The following is a 23110-nucleotide window of genomic DNA, read 5'->3' as shown; positions in this document are numbered from 1 at the left end:
TAGTTTTTCTTCTTTCGCGCTTTGTAAAATAATTACCGATTTGTCAACCGGATAAATGATGAAAAGTGTGCTAATTTAGCCAGTCTACGCAGTGCAAGCAAAAAAGGGAGCTTGACAAATTCACTTCAGTGTCCCTTTAAGGTTTCTTTTAGCAAAATCAAAAGGCAAGGTAATAAAAATAGTTTTCATGGTGTGTCGACTGCTGTAACTGACCCCGTGCCGGCCGCGTGTTAAAAAGTGGGCACTTTTATAGCCAGTATTCAATGGCGTGGAATGCATGCAGACAACCTTGCGAGCGCGCCGCCATATCTGTGGCCAAGCGTCTGTTGCCAAGGCGACGATCAGGCGCCCCTCTTCCCCTCCATGCCTTCATGGCGGCCAGGCAGGCCGCGGGCCGCGACGTGACCTTGTGTTTCCGTGCAAGGCATGTGCGAGTGATTCGATAGTCAGCTGTACCGCGATAGCGTTGGTTACGCAAAAAGTCATGATTCCGCTCATGAGTGTGACAACCTTATCTGCAATTCAACCCCAGCCTCCGCGCACACCTACGAGCGAGTGCGAGTCTGTCGTGGCACAAAGGTTTGAACGTGAGCGCAGTGGTCCGTTTGACAGCAGGAACTGCATCATTTCCAAACTGTTGCCCACTGAACGCAAAGTAAAGGCACATTCCCACTGGCGATGCGCCTCGTCGCGCGACTAAAAGCGACGTCGCAAAGCGACGAGCCGGCCGTCGCTTTTCGGCGTTTTGCGACGGCGGAGCCGATCGCTCTCGGTCCGAATTCCCTCTTCGCGCGACGGCCCCGCAAAACCGGTAAGCCAATCATGGCCGCGGAGTAGGCTGACGTAGCCGGAAACGAAACGTTTCTTTACATCCGGTATGCAAACGCTGCGGGCGGGCGAGGACGAGCCGCCACCGCCACCGCCGCTGGCTCGCTCGGCTGGCTCGGCCAGGCGGCCAGGCGCTTGGCCTGCTTGGCCCGCTATCGCTGTACCCGCCGGGTCGGGCCGGCAAGCAACTTCCCGTGTGCATCGGTTCTTTGGTCAGTGGCTTCAGCGTGCGCGTGCACTAATCAACGAATAGCGTGGAACTCATCAGTGTGGAGAAGCGTGTATGGATTGTAAATAGAGCTAGGTGGACAGCGAGACGGTAGGTTGACTTGCAGCCTCTTCGTCTATCGGCGACTGGTAAACACGGTTAGAGTTCGGAGGCGTCAGAACGTTGTGCATGTGAAAAGAAGCGACATTTGTGGGCCGTGATGCGGGTGTCGTGGCGTGAAAGCAAGCGTGTGCATTTCTTCGTGCAATAATATGTTGAAAAGAGCCTTCGTGAGTTTGTTATTTTCTGCTCCTCCCGCAACCCGCAAATGCTTTCGGCATTGCTCCAGGTTAGTAGCATGTGTTTTAGTTTGATTTCTACCTGCTTTTGTCGCGTATTCTTTGACTTCGAATGGTTGACGCACCAACGAGGTCGTATGTACAAGTCGGGAAGCAGCTGCGCTGAACGCAGTCGCATCATCGCTCATCGCAAGTGCGAACACCACCTCAACGCCTCATCGCGCGACGCGCGCCGTCGTGCGACGAGACAAATCGCCAGTGGGAATGTGCCTTAATACCTCGACGCCAAGTGTTGTTGAGTGCAGCACAGTACGATCTACCTATCGCCACACGCGTATGAAGTAGCCGCCGCAGATGAACTGATTGCCAGCCGCCGTTGTCTAACGTCAGACATGAGTTGTTTTGCTGGGTGTGAAACATTTAGCGCACGAGAAAGCCAGCGCTAAATCGGCGTACGCGTGAACCATCTCTCCAAAGAAATTATTCGGTTTTTGTACTCAACCGCATATTAGAGGGCACATACCAGACATAAAGTTGTGGATGCGGTGCGGGTGCACCTGCGCCGACATCTGCGGCGGCAGCCAACTGCAGTGTCGGACTTGTCGGTTTCATTCTCTATGGATTCGAAGTGCTCGAGGGTAGGTAGAGCGCTACCACTTAATGTGAGTGCGATTAATATTACAGTCGAACACGGATATATCGAACACGGGTATATCGAATTATTGTCTATATCGAACTCATAAATTATCCCCTTGAAAATTCTGTGTAAAAGTATAGGAATTCGTACTTCTATATCGAACCGCATTTTTCCCGACATTGGTTATATCGAACGCCGCGCGAGCTGGAAGGTGCTCTTCGGCGGTCGCTGCACCCCCGATTGAGGTTGAGGAGGGTATTGAGGAATGCGCGGGCATGGCAAAGGCTGGTTCACAAAACTAATCCCCCTACCGGAACGAATTTGCGCTTGCCCAGTCGGGCCCCGCTACCGGCCACCGTAGCGTTAGCGGACGGAGCCCGGTATGCTAAATCTCTCTAGGCACACAAGCCCGAACGCTCGGAAAATGTGACAGTGCGAGGTAGGGATGCCCCGAATGCGCACGTCCTTTTTTTCGGCTGCGTGCGTTCTCCGGCTTGCCGAAAAAGAGTTTTGTTTTCTCTCTCTCTGGGTCTGTCTTCCCCCGATGTCACCTCGGGAAAGGGAAGAGGGAACGAAGGCGCTGGCGGCCTCCTCCTTTTTTTGCATTTTGCTGCTGTTGCTGCTTTTTGGCGAGTTGTCCCGCACCTTTCGGAGATCACTGTTTCTCTCGGAGATCACCATCACGAGCGCTTGGAATTGTTACCTTCAAAGTTCTTGTGGTACGTGCGCGCTGTTCTTCTTTCGCGTGCGTGTTGTGCGTGGTGTGCGAAGGCGCAGCGTGCTGCTGGAATTTTCTGGTTGTGCAGCCTCGAGAAGATCGAGACCAGTGTCTTTAATTTCATTTCCAGGACGAAGAAGCAGGCGATTTTTTTTTTCCACGGAAATAAAGCGTCCTGTTGCGTCCTGAGTGCGGAATTAGTTGTCATTCTTGAATGCGACGATCGGCAAGTGATCGTCCGCCGTAGGTGAAGTCTCACAGCCCATATTTTTTATATCGAATTTTACATATATCGAACTATATCGCGATCCCCTTGGAGTTCGATATATCCGTGTTCGACTGTATATCTGTTGACGCCACTACCGATAATCGGGCTGAAACGCAGCAGACGATGTACGCTGGTGGTTTTTTTTTTTTTTTTTTTTTTTTTTTTTTCAGCGGGCGCAAAGCGCATGTGCTGGCACGGTGGCCACCGACATGGTGGTTTTCAGTGTCGCCAGGCGGAGGAATCACCTGCTAAACTTTTCATTGAAAACCGCCTATAGAAATGGAGCACTGGTTGTTGAAAAATTATAAATTGAATGATTTCGATGTCGGAAAAAGGCCAACATTTGCCAGAACATGCCTGTAGCGTGCAAAAGCCCGCTCTGCAATTTAATTATAACAGAGTTCCGGTCACAGCACGAGTAAGCTGACAGAACGAGTCGTAGGCGTGAGTGTTATGGCACGATGAAAGTGAAATAATGTGAATGCGTGGTAATTTGCTGGATGACGGGACTGAGATTCAAAACCATTTCTTTTCTATTTAAGCCTTTCAGGAGACATAATCAAAATGCTTATGAAATTTTTGTTAAGACTTCAACGTTCGCACATTCCAACACAGCACACCAAATTTCTTGTAAGAGGCATATGGAAGGTCCCCCTTGCTGCTATGCTATGTAACCGAAAAAGAGAGAGGGCACCGTCATACACAAATTTTAGAGAGCTGAAAATGTTAGGTCCTTTGTTACAACCGACTCTTTACGTGGCCTCGCTATAAGTACACGCGCTGGCGGCATCTCCCAGGATGGGCGTGTCGCAGAAGCTCGCAACCTTATTGGTTGCTTCAATGTCGGTATATCTGCACCCTCGGTGAAGACATGTCCTCTCTTTGTTGGAGGGTGCCCAACTTGCGTCGCCTGCGGAAATGCGCCCGTCAAGGAGAGGCAGTGAGTTTTTTTCACTCTAGTTACCATTGGGAGATCAATGCGCCCACTCTGTTGCACTCGCCCGGCACTGGATCGGTTATGGCAGTCGTCACACCAAGAAAACTTTGTTTTGTTGTTTTGTTGTTGCGCCCGCGAAGGCGCGCTTTTTGGCACATCTTCGCCACAGACGTAGCTGTTCTAGCGCTTATTCAGTGAAACATCACAAATGAAAAAGATTAAAAGCTTGGATTTCGCTTTATAAGGACGTCAAAGGTTGAAAAGTATCTGGTGCGGCCGCAGAATGCGAACGGACAATTTTTATCCAAGCGGGAAGCCAGAAAAGCAGCGGCAGTAGCGGAGCACACGGTATGCAGACACGTCTCGAACGCGTGATTTCAGCCGTCTATAACTTCAATACAAACTTTGAAGATGCTTGAGAGCGTTTTTTTTTTTTTAATTTTGATTTTTAATGTTACGCATTTTTAGAAAGAGCACAGCAGTCAATCTTTTTTTTGCATATATTTATATTTTTCTGGACAAGCGATATTTTACCTATGACTAAAAGTTGGTCACAATTACAAATACGGAGATAGGGGTCATCAAACTTGGCGACAAGGTAGCGTCTGACGCGATTTCACACTTTTTTCTGTTTTTTGTTCAAGGCAGAACTCAAAATTTGTTTGGACCTGTATGTCATATTGGTTTAGTTTGTTTTCAAACAAAATTTAGAGAACAATCAAACCTTGCTGTGCGCATATACCCCTGAAGTTAGAAAAAACTGCAGTCGTCTGAAAGCGCGCACCACCCCAGCCACCTTTGCGAATAATTTTTCTCGCGAAGTGCACATGCTAGAGGAAAGCGGATTGCAGTTTTAAGCTAGCCTTTAGCTTGCACATAACTAAAAAATATGAAGAAAAAAAATGCGTGTCCACGCATGTTTGTTCTCTCGTGCAGTCACCCTTCAGTGCAACTTGTAGTAGGCTAGGTGGTCACGTTATTATCTAAACTGGAATGTTTATTTTGTCATCTTGCCTAGTGTCACTAGATAAGGTTTAAGAGTATAGCCGCTTTTTTCTCTTTTTGTTCCGTGCCACCACCATCATCATTGGTCAGTTCACATCACTTGGCATTTGTTTACACTGCGACGGTTCCTGGGCGCCGCCATTTTGTTGTTTATGCGTTTTTGGTCGGTCAAGTGTGGTAGTTTTAGCTTGCTGTCCTGGTTCTGTGACCGCGCGTGACTGACGTCGTTCCGAACCCGAATTAAAGATGCAGAGGTGTATCCAAAGATGCCGTTTTGCTGCGTCTTCGGCAGCGTTGTTTACAAACAACCCGGTCAAAGTTAGTGGCGAGGCCACGGAGCAAGAAATATTGAGGAGGTGCAACAGGGCTTGCTCCGGTGGCGCGATAAAGTCACGGCGCCGGGCACGGCACTGACGCGCCCTCTGTCACGAGGCGCCAAAGGGAAAAGGCGCGCCTTTTCAAGGTCAGCCAGTGCATATCCGGCTGTCGTCGTGGGCAGGCCACAGACGACACCGACGAATCCCTTGCGCGACTGAACTTTCAAGTCAGTTTGCGGTGGAAGAAATCTTCGCGCCTCAAACATCGTTGTCGTAAGACTAAGGGGCTTTGATTTTTCTACAACATGAAACCTACAAAAAGAAACATGAGGTTGAGAATCTAGGTATGATTAGTTCCAGTGAATGATGGTTCTTATTCTCTATGACATTAGTTCATATTCAGACTGTCCTAACTTCGCCGCCCTGCCTGTGCAACATCAAAAGCACGTGCAAATCTGAGAACCCGCCCGCGAGAGCGGCGAGAGTGGACCACTCGTGGCGGGAAGGCGGTGTCTGCAGACGTCCTCTACTCCGGGATTCCTTCTAGTGCTTCGTTTCAAGCGCGGTACGGCTTGTAACTAGGGCAGTATTTATTAATAGTTGCTGCTAAAATGCCCAGCACTTCTATTTATTAATTTTACAGAAATAAATCTGGCAATTTTGACAATATATTCGATCATATTACGATTTTTGTGCTTCGTGTCCGTAGAGGAACATGCAAACTATAGCGACGCGCTTGACGCTCCATCTGTTGTTCTGCTCCGCAAGCTGCATTTCCTCCTCGCCAGACAGTGACATTAATGCGCCGGCCGCCCGCGCTGTCCCAGCCCGGCAGATTCCTCTCCTGAAATACAGGGTGTTGCGACGATAACTGGAACACTTTAAAAAATTTTCCTGAGCGATCCGCCGCTCTGTTCGCGCTCAAACTTCACACAAAGGTCGCATTTTGTGGTCTATTTTGTTTGACACCGGGAACAACAACGGTACTTACCTGTTTATTCTGAAAATAAATAAAAACGATTTTCGCCTATGGGAAAATGGCCGCTGAATTGGACGTGCGAGCCAGCGCAAGTTGATGTTGGAACGACGGAACCACCTGCAGAGTGAAACGCATGTTTGGGATTCACGTACGGAGCCAAATGGTGCAGCAGACGGTCAGAAAATGCACCTAGAAATGAGCTAACAGACGATCAGAAAACCCGGTTTTCGGGCTCGCACGTCCAAATCGCCGCCATTTTCCCATAGGCGAAAATCGTTTTTATTTATTTTCAGAATAAACAGGTAACTACCGTTGTTGTTCCCGGTGTCAAACAAAATAGACCACAAAATGCGACCTTTGTGTGAAGTTTGAGCGCGAACAGAGCGGCCAATCGCTCAGGAAAAATTTTTAAAGTGTTCCAGTTACCGTCGCAACACACTGTACTTCTGTCTCCGTGGGCGAGGCCTTAGATGCGACAATCTGGCAGCACTGGTAAACACCAAAATGGCTGCCATTGCTAACTTGCGTGCTTCAGGGGCGGTACTCCGAAAGTTTATTTAGTGACTAATCTTGCCTCCCCCCCCCCCCCCCCCCCCCCCCCGAGATCGAACACACTGAGCCCCTGGCGGCAGAGTGAGGAACCACTCCTAGTGTAGATGCTGCTCTCGCGACGGCCGCTCATCCACATTGCATGCAATGGAAGACTCGCGCTGCCACGATAAAATAAAAAGTATATGTCTATTTGTCTGGCCTGGTTACCTCTATTTGTGGATTTTAATCTAGGAACGTAATAATCATTGGCCATGGCGGGATAACGCGCTCCTTAAGTACTGTAAAACATCGTCGCCGTTGGCATTGCTTTCCGCTTGAAACGTGTGAATAACTTTGTTTCGCCACTTTTCAGTCGTCTGCCCTCTTGAGAACAGACCAGGGTTTTTTGTTGAAGATGGCAGGGTTGTTATTAAAGGCCAAAGGAAACATAAAGACGGGCAGGAGAGACGAGGAGACCCGTGCATACGCGTACAGTTGCCACACCATTGTAAAAATTTGCGTCTGCCTCTTGCAAATATGAAACAAACAAAACACGCCGTGAAGGTGGTTGGAAAGCAAAGCTGTAAATGACACCTTCAACAATTGCCAATGCGATGTGACTTGAATTCTTACACTTGGCTCTACAAAGAGTGAAACCAGAGAATCTGCCAGCCGTTACCTGGGATTCGCGGGGGCGGTGTCCTGAACGCAGCAGTGTCTGCTACGGCCAGGCTAGCTGTAGCCCGGCCGTGCATCGGCGGAGAGAAAATGGAGAGGAGCGTCTTTCGAAGGGTGAGACAACGAAACCTAGCCATCCTGATGTGTTAGCTTGGGGCTACACCACCATGTGACATAAGCGTCGACACCGAAACAATGAGCATACCTGCCAGGTTTCCGGAATTTTCCGGGAGACTCCAGAATTTTCATGGTTTTGTACAGTTGTACGACCGAAACAAAAAATCTCCCGATGACGCACCCGTCTTCGGCTTAATCCTTTTCCCAGTATGGCCACAATGCGCCGGAGGTATACCTGACAATCCAACCCGACACCAGTTCGCATCATTATCAGTGAAGTGCTTAAAAAGCGAAGTTGCCCATGCGCAGACGGTGAACTTGTTTGTCCCATTGTTAGTTTACTGTTTATAAAAACGCAGCGCTGCCGCCGCTTTCATTTACGCACGAGCACGGCCGTTCTGAAGATTTAGCAAGTCTCCAGTGGTGTAGCTTGTTGTTAGTTTAGACGAAACAACAAAACAGTTCAGTTCCTGCTGTTTTGTATTGCGCTTGCAGTACTATTTCCAGGACTTCATGAAAAGGGCGGCGTTAGCAACGTCGAACATTTAAGTGGTGTAGCTTGTTGGTAGTTTGTACAAAGAAACAGTTCATTTCCTGCTATCTTGTAAGTAAATAAAAAAATGTGTGGAAAGTTACCCATTCTGTTGTTGCTAATACCCCCTCCACGCCTTCCCCCGCCCCCGGTAAGATCTCCCTAATGCCATCCCAGCAAACCTGGCAGGTATGAATAAGGCCTGTCAGCTTAGTGATTCCTATTTATACCGATTTAAACTAGTTAGTTTAGCAAGTTTGAGAGTTGCAAGAAAGCTGAGGGAACTTTTATAATTGTTATTTATCAGAAAAAGTTGCTCCTTTCACTTTTTGCAGTACCTCTTAAAACACAACGGAATTGGTATTTGCCAATTTAGAAAACGGGAGTCCCATTTGTGGCAAGCAGTGCGCAAAAGGTAGTGTTTCTCTAGAAGCCAGATGTTTGTATGTGGTCTCTACATGTTGTTTTCCCGCCCTGCAAACCAATCCTTAACGTATCTTGCCGTACGACCACTTAATTCCGTCGGGTCGGGGTTACCCGGTAGGTTCTGTCGAACAAGTTAATCAAGCTGTGCAAAGGAAGCGCGCAGTGGACGCGAAGCTGTGCCAAAACAGGCCCAAAACAACCATCGCTAAAGCAGGCGACAAAGCCGTACCGCCGCTGCCGGCGAACAGGCACTTCCATGCAGGGAATGTTGGGCAAATTCGCCGCGCCATCTACAGTGTGCTCCGCGAGTGAAACCCTCTGCCCCCCCTCCCCCCACCGCCGCCTCTGCCGCGTTGGGAGTTTGTCGTCCCGCACGCCACGAAAGAACCATTGGCTGGTGGAGGAAGAAAGCTTTGCTTTAAAACAGTTATTCTGAATGGGAGCTGTGCGCCACCTATATGTATATTTTACACATGCCAAAAAAGTCTCCATGTCCCCCCCTCCCGAAAATACTGTTTTAGACAATTTCCCATCAATGTCATACTGTGCGACATGCCTGTTGTTAGACATATTTTTAGTATATTTTCTGCGCGCGTGTGCCAGACTGTTTCAGCTGGATATTTCACTATAATTAAGCAGTTGTGAATATGTACCTGTCTTGTTGCCTTTCTTGTCTCGTTTTCATGCAGGTAGGTAGCTGGGTATTTATTGATAAAGGGTTAACAAGGAAAGGCCACCAGCAGGTGTTATTTGTCGCACCTTGGGGAGGACGCCGAAATGCCTGCTGCTTGATGACGGGGAGGGGGGGGGCATCAATGGATACAGAGGAAATAGAAGGCATGGTTACAGCATTTCATGTAGCCCACTTTTAAATCCCGACAATCAGCTTGCCCAAGAACGTGTTTTGCTCTGCACGGCTCTATGCCAGGTCTCAGCCCCTTAAAGCATACCTGAAGATTAAAAAATAAAGATTGTGTCTCTGAACATTACTCGTCCAGCCTGCAAAACGCGAATATTTTCTGCAACATGCACGTCGTGTATTTTTATTTCTCCCACACTGTCGGCTCTAAATTATACAAGAAAAAGGGGAGCCATAACTCCTGGACAATTTTGTACCAAAATGGGGCTGATTAGTTCTTGTCGGAATACCCTTGTCGAAATACTGTAGTTTATCTACCTTTTTTTTTCCGAACTACTCTGTTCACCCTCGCGCCACTTGATGCCGAGGGTGCTTCCACTGGCACGCAGCAGTGATCGCCAAAGTCTGCCTCTTTGTGCTGCGTGCGCTATCTTGCGCTGTAGCTGGAATGTCGGCCAGAAATTTGGGGGAAAAAAAGGCACATATAACTTTCATCTGTGCCATTTCTAGCCAACCTCAAGAATCGAATGTCAGTATACAAACACAATTGAGGTTCAGCTGACAACATGATGCAGTCATGCAGGACCCCGTTGCATTATTTGTAAAAGAATATCTGTAAGTGGGCTAGTTCATTTCCGATCTTCATGGTTCCTTAACTAAATGTTGTTTAGCAGGCTTTGTAAGCAACATTTTGTAGGGTTTCAAGCAAATCTCGCTGTTCCAGGCACCCATAATATTTGTAAGGGAACACAAATAATAAAGAGTGCAGCTGTAACAGAAAATTTCTGCTCATTGTAAGGTAAGCATCCGAGAAGATTCGTTTAATTGCAACACTGCAACCGCACGTCACACTAATCTGATTGGACGTGAGGTGTTGGCTGCAATTGGCGCATAAATGCTTTCATTCGCAACTTTCAGTATACGATGAAAGCCTTAAATAAATAATACGACAGTGTTTTTCATCAAACCTGCCTTCAATGTCACTAAAATCTTACTTAACTGTGGCTGCACGTAAAATGCGTTCATTTTTGGAAAAGTGCTTGCTCTGAACTACCACAGTATACAGGTCATTAGTCGTTATTTCGGCCATTGAGTGATTCCCGGCGGGTCCCCGCTGTTCCTGTGGGACAATCTACTACACCCGCGCGTGTAGTGTAGTGAAAAGAATAAAGCTCTCCCGCCCCGCGCCTCGCGCCATGCCCTTGACGTCATGCGCGTGGTGCCGGGCAGGCATTCCTTCCAACATGGTGTCAGAAGTGGGATGTGCTGACCGCTGCTCTCCGCCTGAACGACACGTCAGCACACCCAACCAACCTTCGTTCTGAAGCCGCTTCTGCCTCGTCTACGGGCCTTCCCTCGACTACAGACCTGCGTGCGACCTTCGCGAGCGACTCACCCTCGATGGCCAACAAGAACGGCAGCGCGGCCTCGTTCCAGATCACGGCACCTGACCCGTTCACCTTCTCACCGTCAGACTGGCCCCAATGGAAGAGACGTTTCCTCCGCTACCGGGCTGCTTCAGGGCTCAGCGATCGACCCAAAGAATGCCAGGTGGATGCACTGGTCTACCTCATGGGACCCCAGGCAGAGGACATCTTCAATACCTTCAAGCTGACTACTGACGAACAGAAGAACTTCGACGCAGTGCTTAAGGGCTTCGAGGACTACTTCATACCTCGGCGAAACATCATCTACGAGCGGGCGAAATTCAACACCCGAGTTCAGCTGGATGGTGAGTCAGTCGAAGATTTCGCAACAGCCCTACACGCACTAGCAGATTCTTGTAACTACGGGGAGCTCCGCGAAGAGTTAATTCGAGACAGACTAGTCGTGGGCCTCAAGAACCATAAACTGTCGCAAACTCTGCAGCTTGACCCCAGCCTAGACCTAATGAAGGCGTTAACCATCGCTCGTCAGAGTGAAGCAGTCCAACAGCAGCAGGCAGAACTCTTATCGGGCACGCCAAAGGAAGCAGTCAACCTCGACGCTCTGAAAGTACGGCGGAGTAGACCCGCTAAAGACCAAGTTGCAACGCAACCCCCAACCACACACCACCCGAGGGGCTTCAAGAAATGCGGCTGGTGTGGCGAAGAGCGTCACGCGAGGGCCATCTGTCCTGCCAAAGACTGCGTCTGCCAGAAGTGCGGGAAAAAGGGCCATTTCCAAACCGTCTGCCGCTCAGCAAATGCTCTTCGAAACATCGAGCAGGAGCCAGGTTTCCTGGGCCTCATGGCGACGACGGCTTCATCCAAGTGGGAAGTCTCTCCCCTCGTCGAGTCACAGAACCTGGTCTTCCAAATCGACACGGGTGCGGACGAGACTGTTATCCCGGAACGACAATTCCGACGGCTCTTCAAGCACGTCGTTCTGACTTCCCCCGACCGGAGGCTTCAGGGTCCAGATGGAAAGACTCTGCGCATCTCGGGACTGGCAAGGCTTCATTTCAAGCTCAACGGCCGAGAAAGCATGGAAAAAGTCTACATCTTACCTGGTCTACGCACAGCCCTACTTGGAAAACCAGCCATCACCAACCTTGGTTGGTTTGTTCCCGTCAGTGAACAATGTGTCGGTACCACTTCCACCGTACGAGCAGACCAGGGCAGAGCTTCAGCGAATGTGCTTGGAAACCTTCTCAGAGCTGATTCGAGAGCGCTATCTTAGTCCCGAAGAAATGAGCTACATCTACGGTTACAACCAACCGTCGAAGCAGGACACCGAGCACCGCCCTCCCGAGTACATCGCGGACCCGATTCTGTTCCGGCTATCGACACCGCCCTGGGCTCCCCGTGGTGGCCCCCTCCTACCCTCGCGGCAAGCAACGCCCGAGCGCTGGAAATTTCCGCAACCTCCCCCGGCAGCTTCCGTGCCACAACCGGCGCAGCGCCCGCACCATCCGCGTGGCAGCCCTGCTGACAGGCGCTGCGGCACCCTCGCGGGGAGACGAGCGAGCCGTGGTACAATTTCGCCAACAGGGATGAATCGCTGCTCGAACCTTCGGTCTCCTGGCTGCTTGACGGTGAGTTCTTTCGAACCACCAGCGCGCTAGAGCGGCCACCCCCGGCGGATACGGAGACGATGCTTGAAAACAGTGAAGAGGCCCGTGCCGCCGTGCGAGGAGCATCCACAGCGCAGCAGCACAGACCATCAGAGCAGCAGCACAGACCATCGCGTATGAGGCAGTTTTCAGACTACACCCCGAGCAACGAGTCGCTGTCCGCATCGACCGAGGTTCTCCTGCCGGACCCCACAGCGACGGTCAAGAAGCAGAAGCGAGGGGACGCTCGCAGAAAAAGCAACGACGACGCGAGCGGAGGCGACAGCTTTCACCAGGGGACGAAAAGCGGATCGACCCCAAGTCCATACCATCGCTGCGGTAGATCCGACCGAGCTGGAACCGTACAGCGGCGAGCCGGTCCAGAGAGGCGGCTCCATCGGACTACAAGCTGTAACCTTCCTTGAAAGGGGAGGATGTGGGACAATCTACTACACCCGCGCGTGTAGTGTAGTGAAAAGAATAAAGCTCTCCCGCCCCGCGCCTCGCGCCATGCCCTTGACGTCATGCGCGTGGTGCCGGGCAGGCATTCCTTCCAACAGTTCCAGCCTATGAATGCAAGCTTACTGCAGCTTCTGGGCAATACATGGAACGTTGAGGAACCAAACTAAAGCATATGTCTTGGCTGTGCACTTCATGTGCACACAATGCACGAAATGGACATGACGCACAACCACAACGTGCATTTGTACGCTACCTCTGGTCAGAGCATCCAAACTAGCAGCGCGACGCTGCCGCCACCTATACGTCGATCTTGCGGCTAATAGAAGCTTTGCCATTTTGTGCTACTCTTCGCCATTCTGTTAATATGTATTTAGTTTATAATAGACCCGCCACGGTGGCTCAGTGGCTAAGGCGTTGCGCTGCTAAGCACGAGGATGCGGGTTCGATTCCCGGCTGCGGCGGCTGCTTTTCTTATAGAGGTGAAAAGCAAAAACACCCGTGTGCACGAGATTTCGGCGCACGTTAAAGATCCCCATGGGGTCAAAATTAATCCGTAGCCCTCCACCACGGCGCGCCTTGTCGCCTGCGTTGCGTTGGCGCGTTAAACGCTACAATCAATCAATAGTTTATAACAGAAACCTAAAAGGATGCTCCCCAAATTCATCTGTCTAGCCGCGTCAAAAAATCGGAGCAAAAAGGGCTTTGCGCGGTTCGCACCTGCAGTTGGCTCAGCGTCATTTGACGAATGCAAGTGCCTAGAGTCATCAAGTTAACCCGCACCCTCGGCGGCAGAACACCTTAATAGCCCCATCTATGATGCCATTATAGCTTTAACTACATATTCAGAAAATAAAAAAAAAAAACCGTCTAAACAACTGTCAAGTCATGTTGAGCTACAAGGTGTGGCTGGCATTCTGCTTAAAAAATGAATTTCCAAACCAGGACTGTACAGTTATGCCAAGTGGGGATGGCTTTCGTTAAAACTGCGTTGTGATAAACAAAGCATATCTTCATCGACCGGGAATCCTGTTCTTCATCAAGATGCTTTAGAACATTCTTGCCTCCTGTCTGAGCAAGGCATGTGAAGCTTGTGTGAAGTTCTCACAGAATACAGCAGTTACAACAGTTTCCTCAAGAGAGGCTCTGGTAGGTTCGAAAAGCTTACTGCACACCTAAGGGCATTCTGTAGCGAACTATAGAGGCAAATTCATCAGGCAGGGGTAGTCAAAAGGCAGAATGTTCTAGCGATCAGCACTAGGGGTGTGCGAATACTCGAATATTCGAATATGAACCGAATAGTACCTCCGCAAAAAATTTGATTTGCGAATCGAATATCTACTATTTGATTTTTCAAAAGTCGAGTGGAGTTTCCGAATCTTTCCTGGTTTTGCAAATGCGAGAGATGTCGCCGCACGCTAGCTCACTGCTGCTACACCGTCTGCTCGGCAAGTTTCATCCAAATCGTGCTTTCGACGAGCCTGCCTTGCAGAGGCTGTAAATGTTATCCCACTGTGCACGGAGTAATCTGTGATTGCATCGATAAGGTCTATTTTTCGAGCCGTCACCGTCGACTCTGGCGACCATTTTGAATTCTGCTACCGGATGTTTACATGTTAAAGCAGCTTCTGTAAATTTCAAATCAAAAGTGGTCCTGGCTGTTTTTAATGCAGTTGGTGTATGGTTACTGCATGTTCACTTGTTTTTTAGACCACAGTGGATAGCGCAGGCTAATGCATGGCGACTGCAGTGCGAGCTTTCCTTCCGCTGCAAATTATTCGAGCTTCATGCTGCATATGTGCTTCCGAAGAAGTGCCTCACCGTGGTGCATGATTGTGACTGTGCCGTGTTTTTGCGTCCTACTGTTCACACCTGCAAAGTGCTCGCTTCTGTGTTACGAGGCGCTGTATAGTCGTTGCCTGTAATTGCAGTGCAGCAACTCTTGTGCAAATCTTTTTATTTCCAAATGCGTATCGTGCTTGCTCTAGATTCCTGGAGTATATCGATGCGAGTTGAAAAGAGTGTTCTCCGGGTTGAAAAAGAACGTCATGTTTCCCCAACATGCGAAGCAGCTTCTGCTTTTGCCCAAAAACCTATGAAAAATCGAGGCCTGTACAAAAAAAAATTGATATTCGATTCGATGCGTGGTAAGCAACTTTTTTTTTTTTTTTTTTTCCTCGTAAGGCAGGATTGTAGTACAGTTGAACCCCTTTATAAGAGACACGTACCGGGGAGCAGTTTCTGTCTCTTATACGAGATGTCTCTTATAAGCAGGGTACCAAGTTTTCACCTACTATTCAGACCCTAGTTAAATGTGGGCACCGTATGACTAAAATAAGCTCAAAAGAACTCTACAGCATGTTGCAAAAGATTCATTCTAATTAATGTTTGGCCCCAGAATTTATGAAACGTTGTTTGCTTCATGACTGTATTTACACTGTTTTTTACAACCAATTCTACAAGCTTTTTTTCCTTTCCTTGTTTGTGGAAGATGAATCGTAGATGTTGAGTTCACAAGCCTGATGAATAGCCAGAGTGCACAGCTTCTTCTGCTGTGTGCTCAGGCTATTCATTACGCTTGCAGGACTCAACATCTGCGATGCTTCTTGATTGGGAGCTACGCGAGTGGGAGAGCCCGCATGTGCGATCGCGCTCCATCCAATGGATGGCAGTAAGCTTCAACCACTTCTGTCAGTTGCATTTCCATTGGCAGGGCTTCTCATTGTCATTTCATAGCTGACTGAACCACTTTGTGTTTGCTGAAGTTATAATAAATAGCGACTGCAGGTGTCTGTCGTCCACCTGTGTTTCCACAATGGAAGCAACTGCAATTAGTGACTGGTGGCACCGCATCTGAAGTTAAAATGTCTGTTACAAGCGAGATTGTTGATTGAAGTTCAAGGATGACTTGTCTCTTATAACCAATCTTCTACATCCAATGTCTGTTATAAAAGAGGTTGATTTAATGGGAAAGATAGGGCAGCCAACCATGTGGGTGAATAGTGTCTCTTATACGGGCCCATTTGTCTCTTACATCAGTGTCTCTTATAACGAGGTTCAACTGTAATTCCACACCCACCGTCATTGTTAGGCAATGTGCCCTGCATGTGTGTTGTGCGTCTTCTTCACTTGCTGTGAAGGAGGGTAGTGTTATTGCTTTGCAAAGGTTAAAGGGCACGTGTTATACTCAGGCTCTAGATGAGACTTTGACTTCTTTGCAGGCTCGATGACTGAAGAAGAAGCCCTGCAAGGTGAACTAGTGGAAGTTCTTGAAGAACAAGAAAACAGGAATGGCACTTTACAAAAAGAAAATGAGCGCCTAATGGAAGATAGTGAAGTTCTGAGAGAAAAGCTCATGGCTCTTGAAGCCAAGTGGAATGAAAGGGAAGGAGAACTGAGGAAAGTCCTGGAAGAGCAAGAAAGGAAGATTGCCACCCTCCAACAACAAAAAGAGCGGCTTGAAAAAGAAGTTGAACTTGAAAAAGAAAAGTCCATGGCACTTTGGACAAAGTGTGACAAGAAGGAAAAGGAGGTGACGGAAGTTTTGAAAGAGCAAGGAAGTAAGATTACTGCCCTGCAAAGAGAAAAGGAGCAACTTGAAAAAAAAATTGAACTGGAACAGGACAAGTTCATGACACAACAAGCGAAGTTGGACGAGAAAGAAAAAGAGCTAACTGAAAATCTGGCAAAGGAACAATGTAAGAACACCACCCTGCAGGAGCAAAGAGAGCAACTTGAAAAAGAAATTGAACGTGAAAAAGAAAAGTTCATGGCCCTTCAGGCGAAGTATGACGAGAAGGAAAAGGAACTGGTGGAAGTTGTGGAAGAGCAAGGAAGTAGGAACACTGCCCTGCAAAGTGAAAAGGAGCAACTTGAAAAAGAAATCAAACTGGAAAAGGAGAAGTTCATGACGCATCAAGCGGAATGTGAAGAGAAGGAGAAACGACTGATCGAAGTTCTGGAAGAACACGAGAGTAAGATCACTGCCCTGCAAGAACAAAAAATGCAGCTTGAAAAAGAAACTGAACTTGAAAAAGAAAATTCCATGGCTCTTCAGGCAAAGAGTGACGAAAAGGAAAAAGAGATGATGGAAGTTCTGAAAGAGCAAGAAAGTAAGAACACTGTCTTGCAAAGAGAAAAGGAGCGACTTGAAAAAGAAATGGAACAAGAAAAGGAAAAGTTCATGACACATCAAGCTAAGTGTGACGAGAAGGAAAAACAACTGATGGAAGTTCTGGAAGAACATGAAAGTAAGAATACTGCCCTGCAAGAACAAAAGGAGCAGCTTGAAAAAGAAATTGAACTGGAGAAGCAAAAGTTCATGACCCATCAAGCTAAGTGTGACGAGAAGGAAAAGCAACTGATGGAAGTTCTGGAAGAACATGAAAGTAAGAATGCTGCCCTGCAAGAACAAAAGGAGCAGCTTGAAAAAGAAATTGAACTGGAGAAGCAAAAGTTCATGACCTATCAAGCTAAGTGTGACGAGAAGGAAAAACAACTGATGGAAGTTCTGGAAGAACATGAAAGTAAGAATGCTGCCCTGCAAGAACAAAAGGAGCAGCTTGAAAAAGAAATTGAACTGGAGAAGCAAAAGTTCATGACCCATCAAGCGAAGTGGGATGAGAAGGAAAAACGACTGATGGAGGTTCTGGAAGAACAAGGAAGACAGAACAGCGCCCTGCAGAAAGACATTGAACTTGAAAAAGAAAAGTTCACGGCACATCGAGCGAAGTGTGACCAGAAGGAAAAAGAACTGATTGAAGCTCTGGAAGAAGAAAAAAGACAGAACACTGCCTTGCAAAAACAAAAGGAGCAACTTGAAAAAGAGTTTGAACTTGAAAAAGAAAAGTTGATTGAACATAGAGCGATGTGTGAAGAGAAAGAAAAAGAACTGATGCAGGTTGTGGAAGAGCACGAAAGTAAAAACACCGCCCTGCAAAAAGACATTGAGCTTGAGAAAGAAAAGTTCATGGCACATCGAGCTATGTGTGAAGAGAAGCAAAAAGAGATGACTGAAGCTCTGGAAGAGCAAGAAAGTAAGAACACCGCCATCCAGAAACAAATGGAGCAACTTGAAAAGGAAATTGAACTTGAAAAAAAAAAATCTATGGCACTTCAGACGAAATGTGAGAAGAAGGAAAAGGAACTGGCGGAAGTTCTGCAAGATCAAAAAAGTAGGAATACAGTCCTGGAGCAGCAAAAAGACCAACTTTGCACAGCTCAGAAATCAGTAGAAACTCTTTTGACAGAAAAAGTAGACTTGCTTTCGATGGTTGACCGCCTCAAATCTCTTGTTTCTTCCAAAGACGAGGAAGTCCTGCTGCTGGCTGACTCCAAGCTGTCCCTTCAGGTGCTACTTTCCGGTGCTCAAAATCGTGTGGTAAAGCTGCAGGATGCACTTGCCAAGGAAAAAGAAGTGAGCAAAAGCTGCCTGCGTCAAAAAGAAGTTGAACTGAATTCACTGAAGACTGAGGTAGCCGAACTTGGTGATCAACTGCGCCTTGCAAGCGAAGCAAAGATTGAGTTAGACTTGCTTTGCGCATCAAATGAGGAGTCTATGAAGCTTTTGCAAGCTGAAAATGTCAGGCTGCAGCTTCTGCACCGCGCCACAGAAGAAGACCTCGTCGCTGCAAAGAGGCGTGGTGATAAGTATAAAGAAGTGTGTCGTGAGATCGAGACTCGAAAGGGTGAGCTGGAGGAAAGGCTACGGGAACTGTCCAAGCTGGCCAAACAAGATGCCGTGTGAGTATTGCAACCTTTGTTTTCTTTGTTGCACGTTTTGTACCTGTACTAACAAGTGAGCTGATAGACCGACGAGAAACATTTTGGACAAAGAAAAGACTTGCTCAGAAGCTAACATGGCTATTTACGGTAGAATGAAACAGCATCAAAAGTGAGCATTTTATTATGTCCGGCATTCCCTATTTAAATAGGACTGAAAATTACAGCATCAAAAAACTACATGCCCCCTCGGCCGCAACAGTTGCTTGAGCGTGTGCAATTAAAGCACCACATCAGAACTGGTGCTGTATTATAAATGTTTTTATTTTTACAGGATCAAAATTGCTAAATTATTCTGGCCCAATGAACGAGCTCAGATAATAAATGTAGCCTTACACTGTATGTTGAAAAATGCAGTTGCAAGGCGTTTTTTCATGAGATGGCCACTGTTTGCTCATTTGGAAATCTCTATGCCAGGAACCTGTTGTATCAGTTGCATTTGGTTGCTTTCCACTTTGACGCTCAGGCAATTATGCAGGAACAACATGTGCAGTGACCAAGGTAGAAAATTTTTTTCTTGTCATGAAGGTTTTCATTATGTAGTTTATAGTTATATGCCACTGCCCAAGGGCACGCACCTGCGAGGCGTTGTGTGAAACCGCACGCTGCGCACGCTTTCACCAACACCGCTGCGACAAATTCCCGGTGGCACCCTTCTGGTGCAGAGAACAAGCAGTGCTTCAGTGGAAGACGATATGTCGACTGTGCTCTCCGTTGTGCAGTCCCAACTCGGAAAGCCTGGAGTGTAGATGTATTTTCGTATGCCACTTCAATAAACCGCTGGCCACCAAGTACGGCTGTGTGAACATTACAAATTACACACTGAAATGACTCATCTGGTAAACTCTGTGTTTGTAGCTGGGTAGTCGTCACGGCATTTGTACAGCTTCATTTAGCAGCAATTATATCTTTGGGGAGGAAGTTATAAACCAGTTCCAAGGCATGCAATACCAGTATGGCATTGACATTGTGAAGGAAAAAAAAAAAAAGTTGGAAAGGACTGATGTGCATATTCAGTTCAATGCATAGAAGCTACAGTACCCCGACCCATAATGACTTAGTTTGTGTACACCCACCTTTTTGGAATTGTGCATTGGTGAGATGTCTGCCATTTAAAAAAAAGTAACATGCAGCATCTGGATAAACATTCTTTTACCCATTGTGATAGTACTTATTTTATCATTGAAATGCCACGTAGCAAAAGAAATCTCATTGGGTATTGAGTGTGTCATAAAACTTATGTCAGTCGTTGGCAAGCGGCCGTGTAGTGCGAGAACCGCGGGCCATATAGCGGTCGGGTATTAAAGGGGTCATGAAGGCAAAATACAACTTTGTTCAATTAAAACGAGTAGCCTTTACTCCAGGGGTTCTCAGGCATGTTGGTCCCAGGGAACCCTGCTAAGCCCTCGCCATTTTTCATTCCATTCACGCTACATTCGCGTGCAATAAATTCACAAGGAAGCAAGCTTGCTTGCTTTCGAATTTATTGCATGGGAATGTCTACTTTACGCGAGCGCGTACGCTAGTGGCACCTATCTCCAAACAGGAGAAATGCGCATGGGCGAAATACATGGGCGCTCCCAAACACTGAGTGTTTGGGAGCACAAACATGGAGTCTGGCTGGCTACAAGCTGCTGGCGGGATTTATTGCGCAGCTCGCGCCTTTGTGTTATGCACTGAGATGTGCTTACTGACAGTCGGGCATGAGCAATGGAGGTTCCCTAGATCGATCAAACCTTAGGTTCGCCATCTAAGTTACTTGGCGAGTGCAGAACGAGGGAAAATTTATCAGTGGCTCGCGGGACCCCCTAGGTTCCGCCGCTTCCACGGAACCCCTTTGAGAAACCATGCTTTACTCACTCAGCTCCATTCCAACCTTACAGGACGTTTTCTCTTTTTTTTTTACCATACAAAAATGCAAGAAATATTGAAAAACATTCATGGTTTTTGCTACAGTGAATATGGGCAGGAGTGACTTAATATGGCCCAGTACAAACAAGGTTGTGCGACGTCATAAAAAAGTCGCCAGAAAGCGGCTGTGGAGGTGCTGTTGCTTCATTTTTTTCCTTAATATCTCCAGTATCTGTTTGAAGTTCGCGATAAAATTAGTATCATTGTTATTGGGACAAAGCAGTCCTTTTACTGAACCAAACTTGCATTTTGTCTTCAGGGCCACTTAAAGGGGCCATCAAGACAGAATGGTTTATTCGAGAGATTGCGTCATTAAAATAACACTGACACCACTTTTTAGTGCAAAATTCACTCAAATAAGCTAGTATACAATTAGGAAAAAAGGGAATTGCCGTGCGACCCACTAGCCCATTTCCCGCACTAAAACCTATGACGTGTTCTGGGCAGCTGTGCAATTTGCTGAAGCTGGCAAAAGCAAACACAAATTAGGCAGGGCTTATAAGCTTGCAGAATGAGCTATTTGCACTTAAATTTAATGCATATTCTTTTTCTAGCAGCAAGAATGGTGGAGTAAACAATGAAATTTACGAACAAACATGTAAACATCGAACAAATTAGTGGTCGCTGTGCCGGCTGACACTGCCTAACCCAGCCGTCGGATGTGTTTGGCTTGTCTAGCACAACACTGGCCAACTGACATAAACGGCCACTTAAGTGACCATGTCTGTCGAGTCATGGTTTATGTTTTAGGAAACAATTACTATCAACCGTAATAAATATACGGCAGGTATAGAAGTGCAGTCAAAAGCAAAGTGCGAACACTGGTACTTCAGCGGTACTGCAGCGCCATTTATGAAAGCGGGAGATAAACAAGATAACCAAGTGGCCTTCTGCGAGATAATAGCAGGCCTGGTGAGGCCCTGCCCTGGGTACGTCATTGCCGATGTTACGAAACATGCGATTTAGCTGGAGAATTGAAATGTTGGCCTAGTGTTGTATTTCTCAGTGAATATAAGGCATCATTTGCTGCTGGACAAGCGCTCAGAGCACTATGAAGCACCAAATCTTTTGAATGAAACAAACTTGTATTTTGTCGTCATAGCCCCTTTAATATAATGGAACTGCCGCGGTGGCTTATTGGCTAGGGCATTGTTGTGCTGCCGAGCCCAAGAACACGGGTTCGATCCGGGCCACAATGGCTGTTTTTCTGATGGAGGCACACAAATAAAAAATGCCCGTGTCAAGATGTGTCAAAGATACCCTGGTAGTCTATATTGATTTATAGCCCTCTATGACAGTGCGCCTCAGAGTCCAGGTGCAGCTTTGGCACGTAGAGCCTCCAAAATTTTTTTGTTGCTCATATCTCCAAATTCTTCATAGATTTTGACTGGCCCAGGTGTCTCCAGCCGAGTTTGAACGTGGACTAGCCACCAGTGGAAGCAGTTATTTTGGTTTAGCTTTTAGCGTGAGGTTTATCACCACCACTACGAGAAGTTGTGGTGCGCACTAACCTGGCGCAGAAGTAAGCCAAACAAACTTGCACTGTTAGCTCGCCCAGTTGTTTGAATGTGAGTGCGTCCAAGTGTTGTAATTTTATTGTCATAATTTCACTCTCACGGGAGACTAAAATTTAAATGATGGTGTAATTCGTCATTGCACTGATGCCTAGAAGGACCAACAACTGAAATTTATTGCATATGTTAACTTGTGCACAGCTTATATAGCATAGTAAAAGATGGGCAAGAAATTCCTAGTTAAGCTAGAAAGGTAAACCTGGTACCAAATACTGCGAAAATTAGACGAGGCTGGTGTTCAGTATCTGAACTTGTTCCATTACAACTGTAGCTGTACCATGTCGTATGAATTGAAAACTTCGTAGTGAGCTCATATTAGGACGCACAGCAGCATAACAAATATTTCTCTGTATTGTTATTAATTCATTCTGCTTTAACGTCTTCCAATCAAACGTTTTAAGTGCTACTCTCTCAGCATCAAAACAAGGGGTCTTTCAACGTTTTCGCAGAGTGCTCTTTCGAACCCAAATTTTGCACAAAGGTTGTCTGCTGAAGCCTATTTATTTTACATAAATATCAGTGACACCATAGACCTGGGTATTTTCATACACACTCTAGTTTTCATCTTGCTGGCCCCCTTCATAATCTGGTGCTAAGTTGACATGCATTACGCAGGCAGGCTTTGTAGTGGAATGTATGATTGTTTTATGATTAATGTGTGTTACACCGGCTTCAACTTGGTAAAAAAAAAAAACCTATAAGGTGAATTCAGCTCCTGGATATGTCGACTATTTTTCACAAAACAACCATACATTCCACATTTTGTTGCATGAATTCCAGCTGACTTAATTATTTCGTAGTCCTTATGGTGCAGGTACCTGAATAAGGCTCATGCGATTTTTGTGAATTTAAAAATTGTTTTGTTTTACAGGCAAGTGGAATACCTGACGACGCAGCTGAGTGAGATGAAGGAACAAATGGACAGGTTGGATGTCACTCTTGTTTTTGTGTGATGTGTTGGCAGAACATGGAAGTAGAGACTTCACAAAGGGGATAAAAATGCGTATTTTAC

General features: G+C 47.1%; 1 protein-coding gene across 1 annotated transcript in view; it reads left to right on the top strand.

The window, feature by feature from the left end:
- The window catches only part of LOC144155386 (uncharacterized), a 72404-nt gene that overhangs the window by 29166 nt on the left and 20128 nt on the right, over positions 1 to 23110 (top strand). The window contains exons 6-7 of the mRNA XM_077686777.1: positions 16054 to 18574; positions 22970 to 23023. Of these exons, the coding sequence (XP_077542903.1) occupies positions 16054 to 18574; positions 22970 to 23023 (2575 nt within the window). The remainder of the gene's footprint in view (positions 1 to 16053; positions 18575 to 22969; positions 23024 to 23110) is intronic.

Source organism: Haemaphysalis longicornis, unplaced genomic scaffold (assembly GCF_048455015.1).
Source record: "Haemaphysalis longicornis isolate Haplotype H1 unplaced genomic scaffold, Haemaphysalis longicornis Haplotype H1 scaffold_1, whole genome shotgun sequence".
Lineage (NCBI taxonomy): Eukaryota > Metazoa > Arthropoda > Arachnida > Ixodida > Ixodidae > Haemaphysalis > Haemaphysalis longicornis.
This window is presented reverse-complemented; position numbering and strand designations above follow the sequence as displayed.